This window comes from Lipophrys pholis, assembly GCF_963383615.2.
Source record: "Lipophrys pholis genome assembly, chromosome: 20".
In the NCBI taxonomy this organism is placed as follows: domain Eukaryota; kingdom Metazoa; phylum Chordata; class Actinopteri; order Blenniiformes; family Blenniidae; genus Lipophrys; species Lipophrys pholis.
The window spans coordinates 984,116-1,002,613 of NC_137648.1; the positions used below are offsets into that span (position 1 = coordinate 984,116).

The 18,498-nt window shown below is 42.7% G+C and overlaps 2 protein-coding genes across 6 annotated transcripts in view; both read right to left on the bottom strand.

Moving 5' to 3' along the window:
* Positions 1 to 9,758, bottom strand: part of sugct (succinyl-CoA:glutarate-CoA transferase) — a 90,259-nt gene extending 80,501 nt beyond the window's left edge. The window contains exons 1-6 of the mRNA XM_080489677.1: positions 9,593 to 9,758; positions 7,666 to 7,714; positions 7,462 to 7,535; positions 7,270 to 7,355; positions 4,814 to 4,864; positions 4,316 to 4,436 (exon numbers count right to left, since the gene is read on the bottom strand). Of these exons, the coding sequence (XP_080345803.1) occupies positions 4,316 to 4,436; positions 4,814 to 4,864; positions 7,270 to 7,355; positions 7,462 to 7,535; positions 7,666 to 7,714; positions 9,593 to 9,725 (514 nt within the window). The 5' untranslated portion in view covers positions 9,726 to 9,758. The remainder of the gene's footprint in view (positions 1 to 4,315; positions 4,437 to 4,813; positions 4,865 to 7,269; positions 7,356 to 7,461; positions 7,536 to 7,665; positions 7,715 to 9,592) is intronic.
* A 707-nt stretch (positions 9,759 to 10,465) lies between these two features.
* Positions 10,466 to 15,473, bottom strand: LOC308125789 (B-cell receptor CD22-like). 5 transcript variants are annotated; one of them, XM_080489779.1, is made up of 8 exons: positions 15,391 to 15,452; positions 15,074 to 15,119; positions 14,571 to 14,966; positions 13,868 to 14,173; positions 13,538 to 13,789; positions 12,098 to 12,176; positions 11,979 to 12,015; positions 10,466 to 11,026 (listed from the first exon to the last, which is right to left on the bottom strand). In XM_080489779.1, exons 2-8 carry the CDS (start codon positions 15,105 to 15,107, stop codon positions 10,946 to 10,948), a joined length of 1,185 nt encoding a protein of 394 aa, XP_080345905.1. In that variant the 5' UTR covers positions 15,108 to 15,119; positions 15,391 to 15,452; the 3' UTR covers positions 10,466 to 10,945. The 5 variants fall into 5 exon arrangements, 3 of the variants coding, with proteins under 3 accessions (XP_080345905.1, XP_080345906.1, XP_080345904.1); XR_013936399.1 differs by having other exon boundaries at positions 10,486 to 11,026; positions 12,098 to 12,241; positions 14,571 to 14,963; positions 15,391 to 15,473; XM_080489780.1 differs by having other exon boundaries at positions 10,486 to 11,026; positions 14,571 to 14,963; positions 15,391 to 15,473.
* Positions 15,474 to 18,498: the final 3,025 nt, after the last annotated feature.

An 18,498-nucleotide genomic window follows, 5' to 3' on the forward strand; every position in this document is an offset into this window, starting at 1 on the left:
GCGACAACATAACTCCCATAAGTTCTCATGGTAAAGCTTTGTACTTTACCAACCTTAGCTTTGGTGATAAAAATTACACGTCAAAATTATGGAAAAGGGCCGATAATACGACAACATTTGAAGTGAAATCACCGCCGTGTAAATGTGACATTTTACTGAAATGACACGAAACGTAAACCTGAGACTGAACTTCCTGTTGGTGGAATAATGTCACTTTGTTATGGTGAAACTTGTGGCGTAAGATTTTAAAAGAATGTGAATACATACAGTAAAAATCTAAAGTTACTTATTACAGTTATAGTCGACATAGCCATTATATTCCATTTAATTAACATGTATTTAATTTGCTGTAACTGCAATTTCTATATTATCATTTTTAATTATTATTATTCAGAATTACTTATGTGTGATTCAATTTCATGTGATTTAATCGAATTTGCTGTGATTGTTCCCTTTTTTGTCATATAAAACTATAAACATCTTTTTTCGAATATCGTATCCTAAAGAAAACAATTTAATAAAAAAAAAAAACTGTAAAAATTTGCATTTCAGTCCAATATATAGATTTAAATTATCCTTTAAATGAAACTAGAACTAAATGTGTTCATGAGTAAGAGGGAAGTGGGAAATTTAAAAAAATCTTTAAAAAAGGTTTTTCACAACCAGCTTTTATTTTGAAAGCTACAGGAAGTGTGCAGGAATGTCATTAGCGACGCTGAGTGAGGTCTGGATGAGAACCTGGATTAACAGTGAGAGTGGGAGGTTGAGGTCGGAGTCAGAGGAACATTATCGAGCGGTTCTGGAGGAAGGAGGGGAAAATATCACGTTTTGAAAACACAACTTTATCAAAACGCTTCCACTCCTCGGGAAACGGCGGGAAACGTAAAAACGGTGTATTTTCACTCGAAACATTTGTACATCGGGGGCAGTAGTGAGTCACTTCTTCCTCTATTCTTCCTGTCAGTGTGCTCTTACACTGAAAACAGGCGATACGTTATGCTGCGACAGTATCATGAAACTTGGTATAAGGTAACTTCATTTCAGTAAATATTTGATTTAACAAGTTCTACTTTTACAGAATACTCCACAATATTTAGTTTTCTAACCCCACTAATAATCTATAACCTCTATTCTCCCACTGCCCTGATTCATATTCCCACTCTAGAGAAGTGAAGCAGGAAATAATAATAATAATAATAATAATAATAAAAATAATAATAATAATAATAATAATAATAATAATAATAATAATAATAATAATAAAAATAATAATAATAATAATAATAAAAATAATAATAATAATAATAATAATAATAATAATAATAATAATAATAAAAATAATAATAATAATAATAATAATAAAAATAATAATAATAATAATAAGAGCTGTGAAACGTGCATTTGTTTTTATTTCATTTTAAAGTTTCTACGTTTGTGTGTTTGTGACAGTGGGTGTGTCCGCCACAGTTTGGCTCCACTGAAATGATTTGACCAATCAGAGATCAGACGGGGGCCACGGCCTTTCTTGTTGGGCTGGGAAGTGCAGTTTTCTGACTTTGTGGTGTACCTCAGGGTTCAGTCCTCGGTCCTCTCATGTTTGTCCCACATCCATGTAACCATGTGGGTATAATCAGCTCTACTTTAACACGGGGGGGACTCATCTTTGTTACTTAGATTAAAAAACAATCTTTTATATGAATCCCTACATTCTATTTTTTCCCTTTAATCACGTCAGGATATAACATTTGACACCGATAACAACTTCAGAACCCGTCAGAACCCGTCAGAACCTGCATCTCCTTCTTTCCCAGTTGGACTGAGGAAAAAAACTGCAGTAGCGTGATGAAGTCCACCTTCATGTGGTACAAAGTGATTTCCAGTGGGAAGCCCGGTAACCGATCCACTTTATTCAGGCCACTTGTGGTTTGCAACGACACTGAGTTAGAGGCCTTTCACTTCGGGATCGTCCAGGACTCGCTTCACTAGGGAGGGGAACCCACACTTTACACACTTTACACACTTTACACACTTTACACACTTTTACTTGGTTCACGTTCAATTTAGAGATCAAACCTCCTGGAAAACGCCCCGCCCCTTTAGCCTACGGTGGCTAGGCTAGTTAGCTCATGGCTAATGTGTAGCCACAAACAACAGCGACATATAGGAAGGTGTTAGGAGGCTTCCTAAAGGAGTTAAGGAAAGGTGTTAGGAGGCTTCCTAAAGGAGATAAGGAAAGGTGTTAGGAGGCTTCCTAAAGGAGTTAAGGAAAGGTGTTAGGAGGCTTCCTAAAGGTGTTAGGAAAGGAGTTAGGAGGCTTCCTAAAGGAGTTAGGAAAGGAGTTAGGAGGCTTCCTAAAGGAGTTAGGAAAGGTGTTAGGAGGCTTCCTAAAGGAGTTAGGAAAGGAGTTAGGAGGCTTCCTAAAGGAGTTAGGAAAGGTGTTAGGAGGCTTCCTAAAGGTGTTAGGAAAGGTGTTAGGAGGCTTCCTAAAGGTGTTAGGAAAGGAGTTAGGAGGCTTCCTAAAGGTGTTAGGAAAGGTGTTAGGAGGCTTCCTAAAGGAGTTAGGAAAGGAGTTAGGAAAGGAGTTAGGAGGCTTCCTAAAGGAGTTAGTGAAAGGTGTTAGGAGGCTTCCTAAAGGTGTTAGGAGGCTTCCTAAAGGAGTTAAGGAAAGGTGTTAGGAGGCTTCCTAAAGGAGATAAGGAAAGGTGTTAGGAGGCTTCCTAAAGGAGTTAGGAAAGGAGTTAGGAGGATTCCTAAAGGAGATAAGGAAAGGTGTTAGGAGGCTTCCTAAAGGAGTTAGGAAAGGAGTTAGGAGGATTCCTAAAGGAGATAAGGAAAGGTGTTAGGAGGCTTCCTAAAGGAGTTAAGGAAAGGCGATCACGTTGTTTTGACAATTCGACCACACTTCCACTAACTAGGTGACGGAATAATAATCCGACGGTGGTGAAGGTCAGTGACGTCTGTCGTGGTGAAACAAATATAAATTTCTGAAAATGGACCAGAAAAGGTGATTTCTCTCACTTTACTGTGTTCGGTTCTACAACATCCAGAACATTCCTGGTTGGGATCTGGGTTCTAGATGATCTCAAGTGGTTCTAGGCAGATTATTGCTTTGGTATGTTACATGATCTGCTCCTTTTTCAGTCATCCTGAGTTTCCCTGAACGCTCCGATGAGCAGGTTCCTTTAAATGTCGCCGCAAGGAATTGTGGGGGAACATGAGCTGGTCTCCTTTGGTAAAGGAAGCATCAGTGGTTCCTAGGCTAAAGGAGGTTCTAAAGGAAGCATCAGTGGTTCCTAGGCTAAAGGAGGTTCTAAAGGAACCATCAGTGTTTCCTAGGCTAAAGGAGGTTCTAAAGGAAGCATCAGTGGTTCCTAGGTTAAAGGAGGTTCTAAAGGAAGCATCAGTGGTTCCTAGGCTAAAGGAGGTTCTAAAGGAACCATCAGTGTTTCCTAGGCTAAAGGAGGTTCTAAAGGAAGCATCAGTGGTTCCTAGGCTAAAGGAGGTTCTAAAGGAACCATCAGTGGTTCCTAGGCTAAAGGAGGTTCTAAAGGAAGCATCAGTGGTTCCTGTGAAACTCTTTAATTAAAATGGCATACGTTTGAGTATTTATATTTGGGAGTAAAAACCATCTCATTCCTCATGGATTCAGTTCAACGTTCTGCCAGAACCTGAAGAGTCGTTTAGAAAACATGTTCAGTTGCATGAAAGTATTTAAAGTCGGAGTTCTTCTACTCCAATCACACGACAGGAGGCTTCTCTGCTCCGAAGCCCATAAAAACACACCTCAGGGCAGATCAGAGGCCTCACAGTAAAAACAGAGGTAGCAGTCCTCCGTCCACACCTTCATAAAGCCATCAAGAGGCGGAGGGAAGACAATAAATCCTCACGAGGCCTTACTGTGGAATACGTCTCCATCTAGTGGCCCAGACGAGGAATTGCAGGAAGAAGGAGGGATTGCGCAACTGAATGAAAACATCTGCATGTAGTTTAGTGGGATATGAAAGAGAGGACTTCTCAGACCGTAATGAGCAGCTTCACATTTTTTAAGCACTTGGACTTAAAAAAAAAAAAAGAAAAGAAAACATAAATCCGGTAAAAGATGAACTTTGTTTCTGGCCGAGGATCTAAACTGGAATCAAGTCTGATTCCAGGTGGATCAATACAGATTTTACCACTCCGGCATAAATCAGGGAGATTTACACAATAAAAGTTAAATATGAGACGTGAGAGACGTTCCAAAATCCCCTCAAACCATCAACAGGAGGTAAGAAGACATAAAGATCTGAGCGACGCGACAACCTGGAGACCCGAGTACCTGAGATGGAGCAGAAGACGAGACGAGGGTTCAGTCTGCTCAGCTGCTCGAAGCCCAAACCCAGATCCTGCAGCTTCCCGGGAACAAAGTTCTCCAGCAGCACGTCACACACTGCTGCCAGCTGACACACACACACACACACACACACACACACACACACACACACACACACACACACACACAGTTAGTTTCATCTCATTTAAGGCAGTTTTTGTAGGAAACAGCTTTTTCCCAAACGCTCGGACTCCATCTCCGTGGGAACGGGGGAAAATGCAACTTTTTGAAAATGCTCTGTCTGTATGAAAAAGGGGGAAACTTTTTGAAAACACTCCCACAATCTGTCTGCAAGGAAATGCTAAAAAAAAAAAAAAAAAACTTTTTTTAAAAAAAAAAGGCTCCATCTCCCACTAGTGGCCCAACATGCAAACTACATCAACCGCATCCCTACATCCCAGCTGCTCCTCCATACAGTGTAGGGCTGAAGGGAGCTCTGCCTACCTGCTGGACGGTCTGGGCTCCTCTGGGATGCTTCAGGTCGACGGCGACACTCTGAGGAAACACAACCAAACCATGATGCTTCACTGCTTTTCCACAGATGTGAGGAGCAGAACAGGGTTTTCACAGAGGCGTTGTCTTTATAAGCATCGGTCAGTCGTGTTTCACATCATGAGGACAAACAGAACGTTGTGCAACACGACCGGGTTTAATCAGAACCGAGCACCGTGTCTTCACCTCCGTTACACTTTCATGAGGTTTAATTGTTGTACTGAAGCTCTTCTTACTGAAACTCTTTGTCCGCTGGTGCCGTCACTCAGTAAAACATAGAACCAGGCTGTGTACTGTGTGTATTGGCGGGATTATAAATAGGCTCTCTGGGATTATAAAGTTGACCTTGGTATTGGAATCGTTGTTTTTACCCCCGACTGGGTCGTTGGTTTATATCTGTGTTTGTGTCAGAGTGAGTGCTCTTCATCGAGGTATAGAGCATCTTCCTTCTCCAACATCCAGATTATAGAGCATCTTCCTCCATTAACATCCAGATTATAGAGCATCTTCCTCCATTAACATCCAGATTATAGAGCATCTTCCTCCTCTAACATATCATAGAGCATCTTCCTCATCTAACAGATTATAGAGAATCTTCCTCATCTAACAGATTATAGAGCATCTTCCTCATCTAACAGGTTATAGAGCATCTCCCCCTCTAACAGATTATAGAGCATCTTCCTCATCTAACAGATTATAGAGCATCTTCCTTCTCCAACATCCAGATTATAGAGCATATTCCTCCATTAACAACCAGATTATAGAGCGTCTTCCTCTAACAGATTATAGAGCATCTTCCTCATCTAACATATTATAGAGCATCTTCCTCCATTAACATCCAGAGTATAGAGCATCTCCCTTCTCCAACATCCAGATTATAGAGCATATCCCTCCATTAACATCCAGATTATAGAGCACCGTCCTCCTCTAACATATTATAGAGCATCTTCCTCATATAACAAATTATAGAGCATCTTCCTCCTCCAACATCCAGATTATAAAGCATCTTCCTCCTCTAACATCCAGATTATAGAGGCTCTTTCTCCTCTAACATCCAGATTATAGAGCACCTTCCTCCTCTAACATCCAGATTATAGAGCACCTTCCTCCTCTAACATCCAGATTATAGAGCACCTTCCTCCTCTAACATCCAGATTATAGAGCACCTTCCTCCTCTAACAGATTATTGACCATCTTTCTAGGCCTGTCCCGATAATCAATAAATCAATTAACTGCACCATAATTAAAAATGAGCTGGATCAGTTTTCCAGGCTGGAGAATGTTTCCTTCACCAGAGACGTCACTGTGAGCGGCGCTCACTCTGGCGTTAGTGAGCGGCGCTCACTCTGGTGTTAGTGAGCGGCTCTCACTCTGGCACTAGTGAGCGGCTCTCACTCTGGCGTTAGTGAGCGGCTCTCACTCTGGCGCTAGTGAGCGGCTCTCACTCTGGCGTTAGTGAGCGGCTCTCACAGCTCACCATTGTTTCAGAGAGTTGCCAGATTCCTGACCCTTCCAGTGAAAACCCAGTAAGACTCACTGTAAACGGGCCTTAACATCTCGAGGGAAAACAGCCGATCTGGCAACCGCAGCCCCCAGAGTGGCTCCGCCACCTACGTCATCAACATGTGAAGCATCACGACAAAAACAAGTAGAAGACAGCAGCTCTACCTCAGACTCTGTCTCACCATTAATACTTCATGGTATGGTTACAGTACTTTCTGGACGACGAGCCGCTACTTGTTTTTTCTTTACTTGCTTTGAAAGGACGACTCGGCTTTTTAAGGGTTAACGAGCTTCATGCTGCTGATCCTGGGTGATGCGTTCAGGTGCATCACGTAACTCCAGAGCTCACAGCAACATAGTGAAAAACGAGTTATTAATATATTAGTGGAAAAATGGTAACAAAACGGCAGTATTATCGTTCATCGCAATAATGTCTGGGACAATTTATCGTCCAGCAAAATGTGTTATGGTCACAGGCCGAGTTATTTTTGCCGCTATGGCGGAGATCCAGCTCGATGTAAAGATCGGTGCTTGTTAGCCGTCATCATGACGGAGCCTGAGCCTGCAGCAGATCAGCAGGAGGGTTTCATTACCCCCCCCCCCCCCCCCTCCCCCCTCGGCCCGGAGGGGGAAATGCAATTCATACTGTTCTGCTCCAGGAATGTGCTTCTCTGGTGGTCGACTTTACAACCACCTCGGCTCGTCTGGGAAACAACAACAACAACAACAACAACAACAACAATGATAAATCCACGCTTTTATAAACATTTCTGGATTCAGCTGATTAAATCTCCTAATCTGTGTGTGTGTGTGTGTGTGTGTGTGTGTGTGTGTGTGTGTGTGTGTGTGTGTGTGTGTGTGTGTGTGTGTGTGTGTGTGTGTGTGTGTGTGTTTCCCCTGCTGACCTTCTTGTTACGGTTGATGCTGAGGAAGTAAGCGCTCTCTGAGCCCTCAAAGGGAGGACCCCAGGCCCGGGTGTCATCACCTGTACCTGCTCGACAACACACACACACACACACACACACACACACACACACACACACACACGCTCAGTCCTGAGCTGGTCTGAGTGACAGAGTGAAGGTTTGATTCCTGACCTGGTTTCTCCACCTTGATGACCTCGGCTCCCAGATCTCCCAGGATCATGGTGGTGAAGGGACCAGCCAGAACCCTGAAAACACTTTATTCTTTAACTTAACCGATCCTGACGGGAAGAGTTCAGCATTAAAATAAATAAATAAACAACAACAACATTAAAATAAATCACTTGTTATCACCGTTATCACACAAACTCATCTCACCTTGTCAAGTCCAGGACTCTGACGCCCTCTAGTGGTCTGAGGTTTTCTCCTGAGGAGAACAGAAGCAAAGGAAGATTCATTAACAGGACGAGACCGTCCTAACCCGGGACAAAGTCCAGACCAACCCAGGGGATCGCCACACCAAGAGGCCGAGTCATTGGACAGTTTAATTCTATATACTAATTAAAGAACCGTCTTCAGAACTGTTCATAATGCCGCTCCACCACCACTAAACAAATGAATCAAACTTTACTCTGAACAAACAACCAGAACATTCTGCTCCACCGCTCACAGGAAGTGCCCCCCCCCCCCCCCCCCCCCAAAACATCCTCCACCTTCGAACAGCCTTTTCATTTAAAGCTATTAAACTCTGGACTCATTTTACTGTCGGTCATGTTTATAATGTTCATTGTACTGTTGTGATGCTGCTCGCTGCGTTTGTATAATGTAGTACAAAACATTTTTAGTATTCTGTGTGAATCTTATAAAAACAGGTGATCATTTAGTATGATTATTTCTAATGTTCCTCGTTTTTACTGTTTTATTTGTAATCTGTATTATAATGTTGTGTTCCTGGTCAGGGTGCAGAGGGAATCTGGTACAAAGCATCTTTTCTTTAAGTTTAATGTTTTTTCTATTTGGTAACTGAAAAATAAACAAATGAACAAACAGACCCAGACCGGAGCCCCGCAAGATTTTATAGGCTCATATTATTCAGCTTTTCAACACTTTCACATGCTGGTCCAGAAACCTTCAGTATTCTAAGTTTCTAGCTCCTCCTCCTCCTCCTCCTCCTCCTCCTCCTCCTCCTCCTCCTCCTCCTGTTCACCTCCTCCTCCTCCTCCTCCTCCTGTTCTCCACCTCCTCCTGTTCTCCTCCTCCTCCTCCTCCACCTCCTCCTGTTCTCCTCCTCCTCCTCCTGTTCTCATCCTCCTCCTGTTCTCCTCCTCCTCCTCCTCCTCCTCCTCCTGTCCTCCTCCTCCTCCTGGTCTCCTCCTCCTCCTCCTGTTCTCCTCCTCCTCCTCCTGTTCTCCTCCTCCTCCTCCTCCTGTTCTCCTCCTCCTCCTCCTCCTGTTCTCCTCCTCCTCCTCCTCCTCCTCCTCCTCCTGGTCTGGTCGCTCCAGAAACCTTCAGTATTCTAAGTTTCTAGCTCCTCCTTGATTTTCCTCATTTGAATATTGGATCATAGGAGCTGCATTCAGAATCTGCTGTGTCTGTGTGAGCTGGACTGGCTCCGCCCACACATGCCCATCTTGGGAAGAGGAGGAAGTACTTCCTCTCGTGGTGCCATGTGCCAGAGCAGAGCTGCCTAATTGTGGGAGGAGTCAAAGGGAGGGCCTACCTTGATTGGGATTGGCTGAACCCCCGATGACACTATACAGGGTTTGATCTCTGATTGGCTGCTTGGAGCAACACACTTTTTAAAACCTGAAACAAGCCAGGGAGAGAGAGGACAGACTGTCTTCACTTCTGGGACGTCAGTCCAGGTATGGGGACGAGTAGTACTGCTGGAGAACCTTTAAGAAGCGGATTTTAAACAATATGAACCATTAAGGGACCAAGACCAGGACCAGCCTGAGACTTTAAGCAGTTTGGATCAATCTTCCAGTCTCTGTTCCTCCAGGTCGCTTTAGATCTAAGATCCAGTTTCTAAAACTTCCTGTGTCTCCTCCAGCTTGACGCTCCAGACTTCAATATAAAAGTGCAGGTTAAAGTTCATGAGGCTCATAAAGTGGGAAACTTCCGGTCTGTGCATAAAGTTTCACACACGAATTCTCTATATCCGGCTGTCTGGAGCCGGTTCTGTCTGCAGCCGGTTCTCCCTGCCGCCGGTTCCCCTGCAGCAGTCCCCGGTGTAACCTGCGGGCTGATCCCCGGGGACGGAGCGGACTCGCGGCGCCGGAGCTCCGGAGGCAGCGGTCCGTACCTGAGAGCGTGTCCGACCTCCAGCGCCCGACCCCCGGACACCGCCGCGGGTCTCTCCCCCGCAGCAGCGAGCTGCGACCGGCCGCACGGAGCCCTCCGACCGCCGGTCGAATCATTCTGAGAGACGCCGACATGTTCAATGAAGCCGTGAAGTCAGAGGAAACCACAACAACACAGCACAGGAAGGACCTTCAACATAAGAGCCTGGCAATTCCACCTGAGTTTATTTCTGTGGAGCTGTTCCGGAACTTTGGATTCATTCAAACTTTTCTTTTCACCTAAATACAATAAAATATTTGAATAAAACAACTGTGCTCTATTGTTGTTGACAATAACAGTGATGTAGTAGCAATAACAATAATAATAACAATAATAATAACTTCATTCAGACGAAGTGGAGTTCCACAGGGTTCTGTGTTGGGGCTCATACATGTTTCTTGAGGAACCTACATTTTTACCACTGTACACCTAGACGACACATCACACCCCGTCCCGTCACAAAAGGCTTAAAGAAACTTCCTAAAACTCTACATGTGAAATATAGTTTCTCCGTTATATTCCATAACGATGAGTTCCTTTTCTCTGAGGAAAAACTCTTAACTTGGGTTTCTACCCCACGTCGGGGTGTTTGGTGGTTCAGCTTGCAGTTTTTCACCACCAAAGACATTCAGCTCTAACATTGTCCACTTCGATGACGTCATATTCTGTGTAACCAGTTTGGTACATCCCTTCTTTTGTTTTGACCAATTCAGCTTCTGCTCTCCACCCGACGCACTGCCATTTAATACCACTTTTTAAATATAAAAAACTATGATACTCAAGCCGGCTTCACGACCCCCCCTGGTCAGGAATCACTGCTCCAGAGGAAAGTATTCAGAAATAATACATTCATTTCCATTGTTAATGTGAAAACATAATCACTTTATTTATGAAAACAGATGATACTGATCAACTTGACTTGTAATTTTCTGCTTCTGAACTAAAAAGGAAGTTATTGTATTTGTCCCAAAATATGTGAGAGAAACTGTTTAAACATCTAGTATGACTGGCTGGTATAACTTTGACCTCCATGTACTGCAGGACGTGTCTGTAAAACATTAATAGAACAATTAAAAACAGTTTTCTGTTGTCGTCATTTCCAAGCTCATTACTTCCAATGCAAAGCTCATAAAAGCAGCTCAAATAAAAACGCTGTAAAAGAAAAAGAAAGAAAAACAATGACTGGAGATTAAACGAGCTGAAATGCTCCAGTTGACATATAGTATACAGGCCTGCTTCATGCTGAGATCCTCCAAAACAAGAGATTTCACTACAGCGATGATGAGAGACGATGAAGCCGGCGGCTGATGATGATTTAGCGTCTTGGTCTTCTGCTTGTGGCTCGTGATGCTGGACTCTGGTTCACCGTGTTGACGTAGTCTGCTTCTGCTGGGTCCTGTGTGGAAACCAAACCGCACCGAGAGCCTTCAGGGCTTCAGCAGTCACACTGATCTGCTGCAAATATGACACATCGACCCCCTGAAGGGAGGAGACGCTCGCCGCTCAGTTAACCCTTTAATCCAGGGGCGTCAAACACCTTTCAGTTCATCTGGAGTGAAATAATGATGGAATCACGTTTACATTTGGTCGGGACAATTTCTAGTAAAAACCTCAAGTTCAGAGAAAGATTCGAAAAGTATTTAATAAAATCTTGCAGTAAGGAGCCGAAGTCACAAATACCAGCTGATCGGAGAGCTCGTTGGAGTGGTCAGAACATTATTTTTGTCTGTGATAAGACAGAAAGTCTCAAACCGTCCCTAAATTCCTCTGATTCTGCCTCGTCTGTGAATCTCCTGTTCGTTTCTCTGGGACAAGGAGTTGTTAGATCTTAGTCAGAATGACCAGACGACATAATGCAGAAGAAAAACACGTCATCTTTAATAAGTAAAAACATCACGGCAGCAATTCTTCTCTTCTTTGTTGTGGCGTAAAACAAAGAATTCTCACTGAAAAGGACTGAAATCTCAACATAAAGCCGATTTTAATGAAACTTTCTGGTGTAAAATACAGTGAAAAGGTCCAAATAAGCTTCTTCTACCTCTGTTATTCATTATACATGTTCAGGGCTCAGTGTTGTGTTGTGTCTTCTAGTAAATAATCTGTTAACAATCGATGTTTTCTTTTACATTTCTACCACTTCCTTGGTGGTTTGTCCAGATTGGAGCCTCTTCTGGACCAGTTTGGTCCCACGGGCCTGATGTTTGACACCCCTGCTTCATCGACTGGCCGTGAAAAGTGGATGTATTCAGACGAACGATGACATCTGGACACTCTACGTTACTCCTTTACATCAGTAATAGAGTAAGTTTAAGAGTTATTGAAAGTATTGGACCAGTGAGAACCTTTACCTTCACTCGTTTGCAGCCGAATCTGCGTCTGAACCAGCTGGAAGGAAAGACAAAGGATATGATGAACAGAAACATTTCATAAAGATCAAATTGTCCTGAGATGTAAAAGTTTGTCTCACCACTCAAAGAGGACGATTGTACTGTAGAGAGCGACTATTTGCAGGATCATCAGTATTATGAGTACAAACATCTGACCACCTGCAGAGAGACGCCGGATCTCAGTACTGATAGTTTTCTGTTTGTTACACAATCGTTGACTTCGTCTGCAGGATTCAAGAGTAATGCAAAGTGAAAGAATATCTTATTCTTCTTCATATTTATTCATTTAATTTTATGATTTTATTTGTCACCCTGGGAGGATTGTTGTTCACCCTGGGAGGATTGTTGTTCACCGTGCGCTGTGTGTGTAAAACGGGGCACGTTTATGTTTGGTTCCAATAATTTATTTGTTTAATAAAATATCTTTAAAAAAAATAAATAAAGTGAAGAATCTATAAAAATGTGTCAATAACTTTTCATAACTTCTCTCATGTTGCTGAGCTTCGGTGAAAAACCAAAGAAAGCCTCATTACTGCCATAACGTAACCCTAAAGCCCTGAAAGTTAGTGGAAAGATCATCTCTACTACAAAAAACCTCGTAAAGTAAAAACAATGTGATCACAAACTGCTTCAGCCTCCCTGATAATCCCGCCAGAGACACTCGGTTTAATCTGGAGTGAAGGAAACCTCATGTTCACTCTCTAACAGTTCAGATGAAAACGTCACCTTGCAGCTTCATAAGCAGAGAATCAGAACTAACTGTTAATCTGAACGATTTATTCTCAATTCTAAAGAAGAAGTTTGTGTCTTTAAAAGGTGGGCTGACATACAGCAGGATAATTCTCAGGTTTCATATGATGCTGATACAACAAATATAGACGGGGAACATTTAAAAAGGAAGCATTTCTACTCTATAACTAAGTATTAAATACATCTATTAAAGTATTAAAATATTGAAGGATCAAGACTGTAAGTTTATTCTTCATAAACCATAAAACAATCTGAGTAACACGGATCATTGCGAGTCCATCCGAAACTATTTAACTGTTGAGTTTCTCCTTTTAGGCGGCGCTCTGGACGCTCGATCACAACAAAGTCGTTATTCTCGTCAAATGGGCTGAAATTGCTTTAATAATTAAAAATGAATTTATTGTTAAAATTCCTCAAATCAGTACAAAAAAGGAAAAGCAATCATTTTTAAACTAAATTACTGATTTCTAAAAGTCAAAGTCATTTAAAATCGAAAATATATATTTTTTAAATGCCTTTAAAAAACTAAAGAAACCATAAATAAAAAAATAATTAGTCTGATGTTCTCAATAGTAGTTATGACATCAAGACTTTGTTTTGAAATTTTAAAAATTGCAGCTCCAAACAAAGATTATTTGATGAAAAGTTGTAGAAGCGACTCTTTTGGTCATAAAAGTTTCAGAACCCTGAAATAAATAATCAACAACACATAAAATATATACCAATGTAAATATATATTTGTATAAGAATAAGAAAAACAGCACATTTACCTTCGTTCCCTAGAATCCTCGGTGACGTCTGATTACCAAGAGCATTTTTAGCCACGCAGTAAAAACCTTCTGCATCTGTTCGGTCGGTCACATTGAAGGTGGAAACGCCTCCTTCAGACACTCTGATTGGTCCACGGTCGCTGGTCCTGAACCAGGTGAAGCTCCTGACGGCAGGTTTGGCTCTGCTGGAGCAGGTCAGGGTCACCAGGTCACCTGATGGACTGATGGAGACCCTCGTGTCTTTAGGAGCATCTGAGGGGAAAATAAGACTCATCTTAACTTTATTCATCAGAAACATGTGAACTGTGATGTGCTGACAGGATCACTGACATGAAACACTGAGAGTAAACGTTCCCTCAGATGTTTTCTCAGGTTCTCCTCCAGCAGCAGGATACACAGCAGAGCAGCTGATCTTCAATCCATCATGTTGGTCTGACAGAGTGATGTTCTCCTGGATTTCAGTGCTGAAGGTTCCATCGCTGTGTCTCTTCGTTTGGCTGTGAGCGTCTGGTCGGAGGCTCCAGGAGAGTCGAGGAGGGGATTGTGGACAGGGAGTGGCAGCTGAGCAGGTTATAGTGACTGACTTCTCCTCCTTCCGCTCACCTGAGACTTGGATTCTCGGCTTCCGAGGAGAAGCTGCAGTTTCACATCAAACACACATTTTACACTTAAAGCTACAAGACAGTTTGTACCAGTTCTTCTAGTCACTAAAAGTGATTCTTTGAGGCTTCAGGTGAATGGATAAACCAGAACAACTACTTGAAACATTGAATAAATCCACAGAAAGCTCTTTTCAGTCCATAACTATGATGATATGCAGGTTGTTGACAGTTTTATGTTCATTACAACAGTGCAGATGTTAGTTTCCTGTCTCTGTAGGACACTAAAGTAAAAAGAAAAGAGAGCAACAGCTTCAGTAACAATGTGATTGATTGATTGATTAATAAAAACCTGAGTTAAATTCACATTAATGTTTCACTTTATCCAGGAAAATCATGTTCATTTTGAAAGTATATAAATGAAGCAGTCTTACCTTTCAGTGTAATATTAACAGGATTTGAAGTATCTGTTGCCTTGAATGATTCATTCTCAATTCTAAAGAAGAACTTTGTGGTTCTGAAAGGTTTCTTCAATCCATCAAACTTTGAGGTGCAGTTTCTTTCTGTCAGGTTTCCAATGAGGCTGATATCAGGGTAGTTAACTGCATTACTGCTGTTGAAAACTATTTTCTCTGGATGATCCTTAAAATGTGATCCATCTTTAATCCACACTGCAAATATACTTCTGTTTATGTCAAACGTCTTTCCAGCAGCAGGAGAAGCTCTGAAGCTACACGGGATAATCAAACAGGATCCAACCACTGCTTCCAGCTCCCTCGGTGCAGTGATGAAGAGGTTCACAGGTTTATCACTACAATGAACCAAAACTGCTGGAAAAACAAACAATTGATGAGCTCAATTTACAATTCTGAAAGCTCTATTTAAAACCTTGAACGTAAGGAGGAGAGCTGTTAAATGACGGAGACAGAGAGCTCACCTGGGAGGAAGGAAAGACTGAGGAGAAGAAACATGTTGACTGGAACCTGCAGAGTCACACAGTCAACATGGTGAAGACACATGGAGAGACAATAATAAGACACCCAGTCCCGTCCTCCAAATACACAATCCTGTTTACTCTGAAATATCACGCTATGTTTGACTAATGCTGACCTGAAACACTGCTTCGCTCATGTTCTTCACAAGTATTCAAAACAATATTCAATCTATTTAGTCTTTGTGAATCACATAGAAACATTCTGACAAACATCTAAAGTCAAAGTGTCCACGGTGTTAAAAAGTGACCAAGTGTCTCACCGATCCTTTGTCCTCCAGCCGATCAGCTGCAGTTAGATCTCTCCAGTGAGTCGTCACAAAGTGAAAAGAAACAGAGTCGCTGGTTGAAGAAGTTTTCAAGCTTCCTGATTCCAAGTCAGAAGAGGAAGTTCCTTCTCTGTGGCGTCTCCAGCTCATTAGTGTTTGAGTGCTTTATTCATTCTGCCACTCCTTTCTGATCAGCACAGAAGACCTCTGCTGTCCTTTGGACTCTAAATAGGATTTCATGGTTTCACGTCTGAATGTATTTTTTGTATTGAAATACAATCTGTAATTAATATTCCACGAAGCACTGGGTGGTGGTGAGTTATTGTAAAGTCCAGTCGGACGAAGATGTTGGAGGTCAGTGTCAAAGTCTGAAACTTCAGTTCCTGAGAAAACCAACTAACCAACTTCATCTGCTTTTTCTCAGCTGTTTGTTTATCAGATGGATTCTACTTATTCATTATTCTTCATTCGTCATAGAAATGCAGTTCTCTAATCTGACAGCTGTTAATAAACCCTGAGCAATCCAAAGCATCAAATGATGACGACAGAATTCAGAATAAATGGAGTAGATATTGTTTAAAATGAGACTGAAAACAGGACGGTCGCCTTCGTCTGAGTGAAACTGGACTTTCATATAAAGTTCCTATAAAGAGCAGAAGCTGACTGACTGCTGTCAGTAAACATGGTGGGGTTTGGTTTGAGAGGAACATGCTGCCATTTCATCCACCTTCTTGTAACCCCACAACCAGACAGCAGAGGAAACATCTTCTCTGCTCAAACAGCAGCGTGGACAGAAAGTACACCATGTACAAATTACCACGATGTCCATTGTTGTGCTTCTGGGTTTCTAAAGCCATATTTTGGTACAGTGCAGTACGGTACGATATGGTATGGTACAATACAGCATGATACAGTACGGTACTATACAGTACGGTACGATATGGTATGGTACAATACAGCATGATGCAGTACGGTACTATCCAGTACGGTACTATATGGTACGGTACAATAAGGTGTGGTACGGTATGGTACGATACAGTACGTTACGATACGGTACAGTACGGTACTATATGGTATGGTATGGTACGATACAGCATGGTACGGTACGGTATGATACAGTACGGTACTATATGGTACGGTGCAGTACAGTATGATACAGTACGGTACAATAAGGTGTGGTACGGTACGATACGGTACGATACGGTACGGTACGGTACTATATGGTATGGTATGGTACGATACAGCACGATACAGCATGGTACGGTACGGTATGATACAGTACGGTACTATATGGTACGGTGCAGTACAGTATGATACAGTACGGTACAATAAGGTGTGGTACGGTATGGTACGATACAGTACGTTACGATACGGTACAGTACGGTACTATATGGTATGGTATGGTACGATACAGCACGATACAGCATGGTACGGTACGGTATGATACAGTACGGTACTATATGGTACGGTGCAGTACAGTATGATACAGTACGGTACAATAAGGTGTGGTACGGTACGATACGGTACAGTATGGCAAAGTGCACCCAGACCCAGATCTGTTGTGTAGTTCCACTGAGGAGGGTATGGTTAAAATGTAGGCAGACTTGTGAACGGCCACCTGACCATACAGTTATGTGACATCATTACGCGACAGTAAATGTTTGACCAGCATGGAACACATTTGTTGTGATCCGAGGGTTTATAGCGCCGATTAGCTATTTAAATATTGCAGCTTGTCGAGGGTGGTGATCGTCACGGCCAATCAGCAGACAGCTTGGTTGTAGCTCCTCCTTATGGAACCCTACCGATGTGCTCGGTATGTCAAAAGAGGAGTTACCAAAAAGGGTAACGGTTGGCTCAGGTACCTTCATTACTGTCCATAACTTTTGTCACTGGAAAGACGAAAACGAACCGGCACATCCTGCGCAGCGGAAACGAGGCTTGATTATTTTAACAATCGAAGAATAAGCAAACATTCAGGAACTTATATTGTATAACTATAGTAAAGAGAAGAAAAATGACCATCCTGACAAGCCCCTGGTGCTCGTACGCCAAGGCCCCACCCAGACCAGGAAGTGGAGCCCTCCACACACCTGGGAGCCAAGTCCCACCTACCATCCACTGCCCATCGCCACAGAGATCTCACCCCGTACGTGACAATGCATGCAGGGCCTGTGGCAGTAGATCAGGAAAGAAACAGACCTGGACGAGCTGAAACCAACGAGAGGAACCTTCAGCTGAGCTGCTGCAGTAGAGGGGTATGTAGCACACACTGACACCAACTAGTCCAGGAAGGTAGAAGGTACCTGGAGGTTCACGACGCTCGGGACACGTCACACTCCCTGCTGAAATCAAGTGACCTGTTTCTCCTCATGAAGGACCACAGGGAGCTTCTGATCAACACCTATGAAGTGAACCTGAACCTGCAGCTGAATAACATCAGCCCCGAGGCAGAGGAGACCCTGGAAGACTTTAATGAGGCCATGGACACAATTCTAGGTCACCGACTTCTTATTGGTTCCTGGTAGATTTAATGTCACTAATAACGAGATTCTTTCCTGTATTGCTGATCTTTGCCAATACTGGTGAGGCCATGTGGAGTCAAAGAGAATATATTTGGGAGGTGCACACTTCAGGGGATACGGTATGTAGGTTTGCTTAAACGGTTTATCAAGTGACAGTATTCCATAGTTCATCCTGACCGTCTCCATCTTCCAGGGTGGTTCATCAAGAAGATGGTACTAACAACTGGAATTGAGCAGTTGAGGGACTCCCCCCCAGACAAGAGGGCCATCGACTCGGCTTGTTCCTGTTTTAAATGGAAAGTCATGTCAACTTAGTGTGGCACAACTTGAAGGGTCTTTTTAAACAATAACCACTCGAGGTTAAAGGTTCTAGAATCCTCTGGTCATTATTTGATGCTTTGGATCATACTTGGTTTATCAACAGCCGTCAGATGGGGTAACTGTACTCGTGTGTGAAATGAAGAAGAAAGAATAAATAGGATCCATCTGATAAACTCAGCTGAGGAACAGCAGGGTGTTAAAAGCAGAGGAAGTTGGTGAGTTGGTTTCATTGCAACGGAAGTTTCAAGCTTTTCTG

Coding starts and splice junctions, on each gene's coding strand:
- LOC308125789 (XM_080489778.1), bottom strand. CDS start 15,155: ATGTGTCTTCACCATGTTGACTGTGTGACTCTGCAGGTTCCAGTCAAC. Junction 12,177..13,537: donor GAGGATTCTAGGGAACGAAG/GTAAATGTGCTG, acceptor GTCTCTCTGCAG/GTGGTCAGATGTTTGTACTC. Junction 12,016..12,097: donor ACAATCGTCCTCTTTGAGTG/GTGAGACAAACT, acceptor CTTTCCTTCCAG/CTGGTTCAGACGCAGATTCG.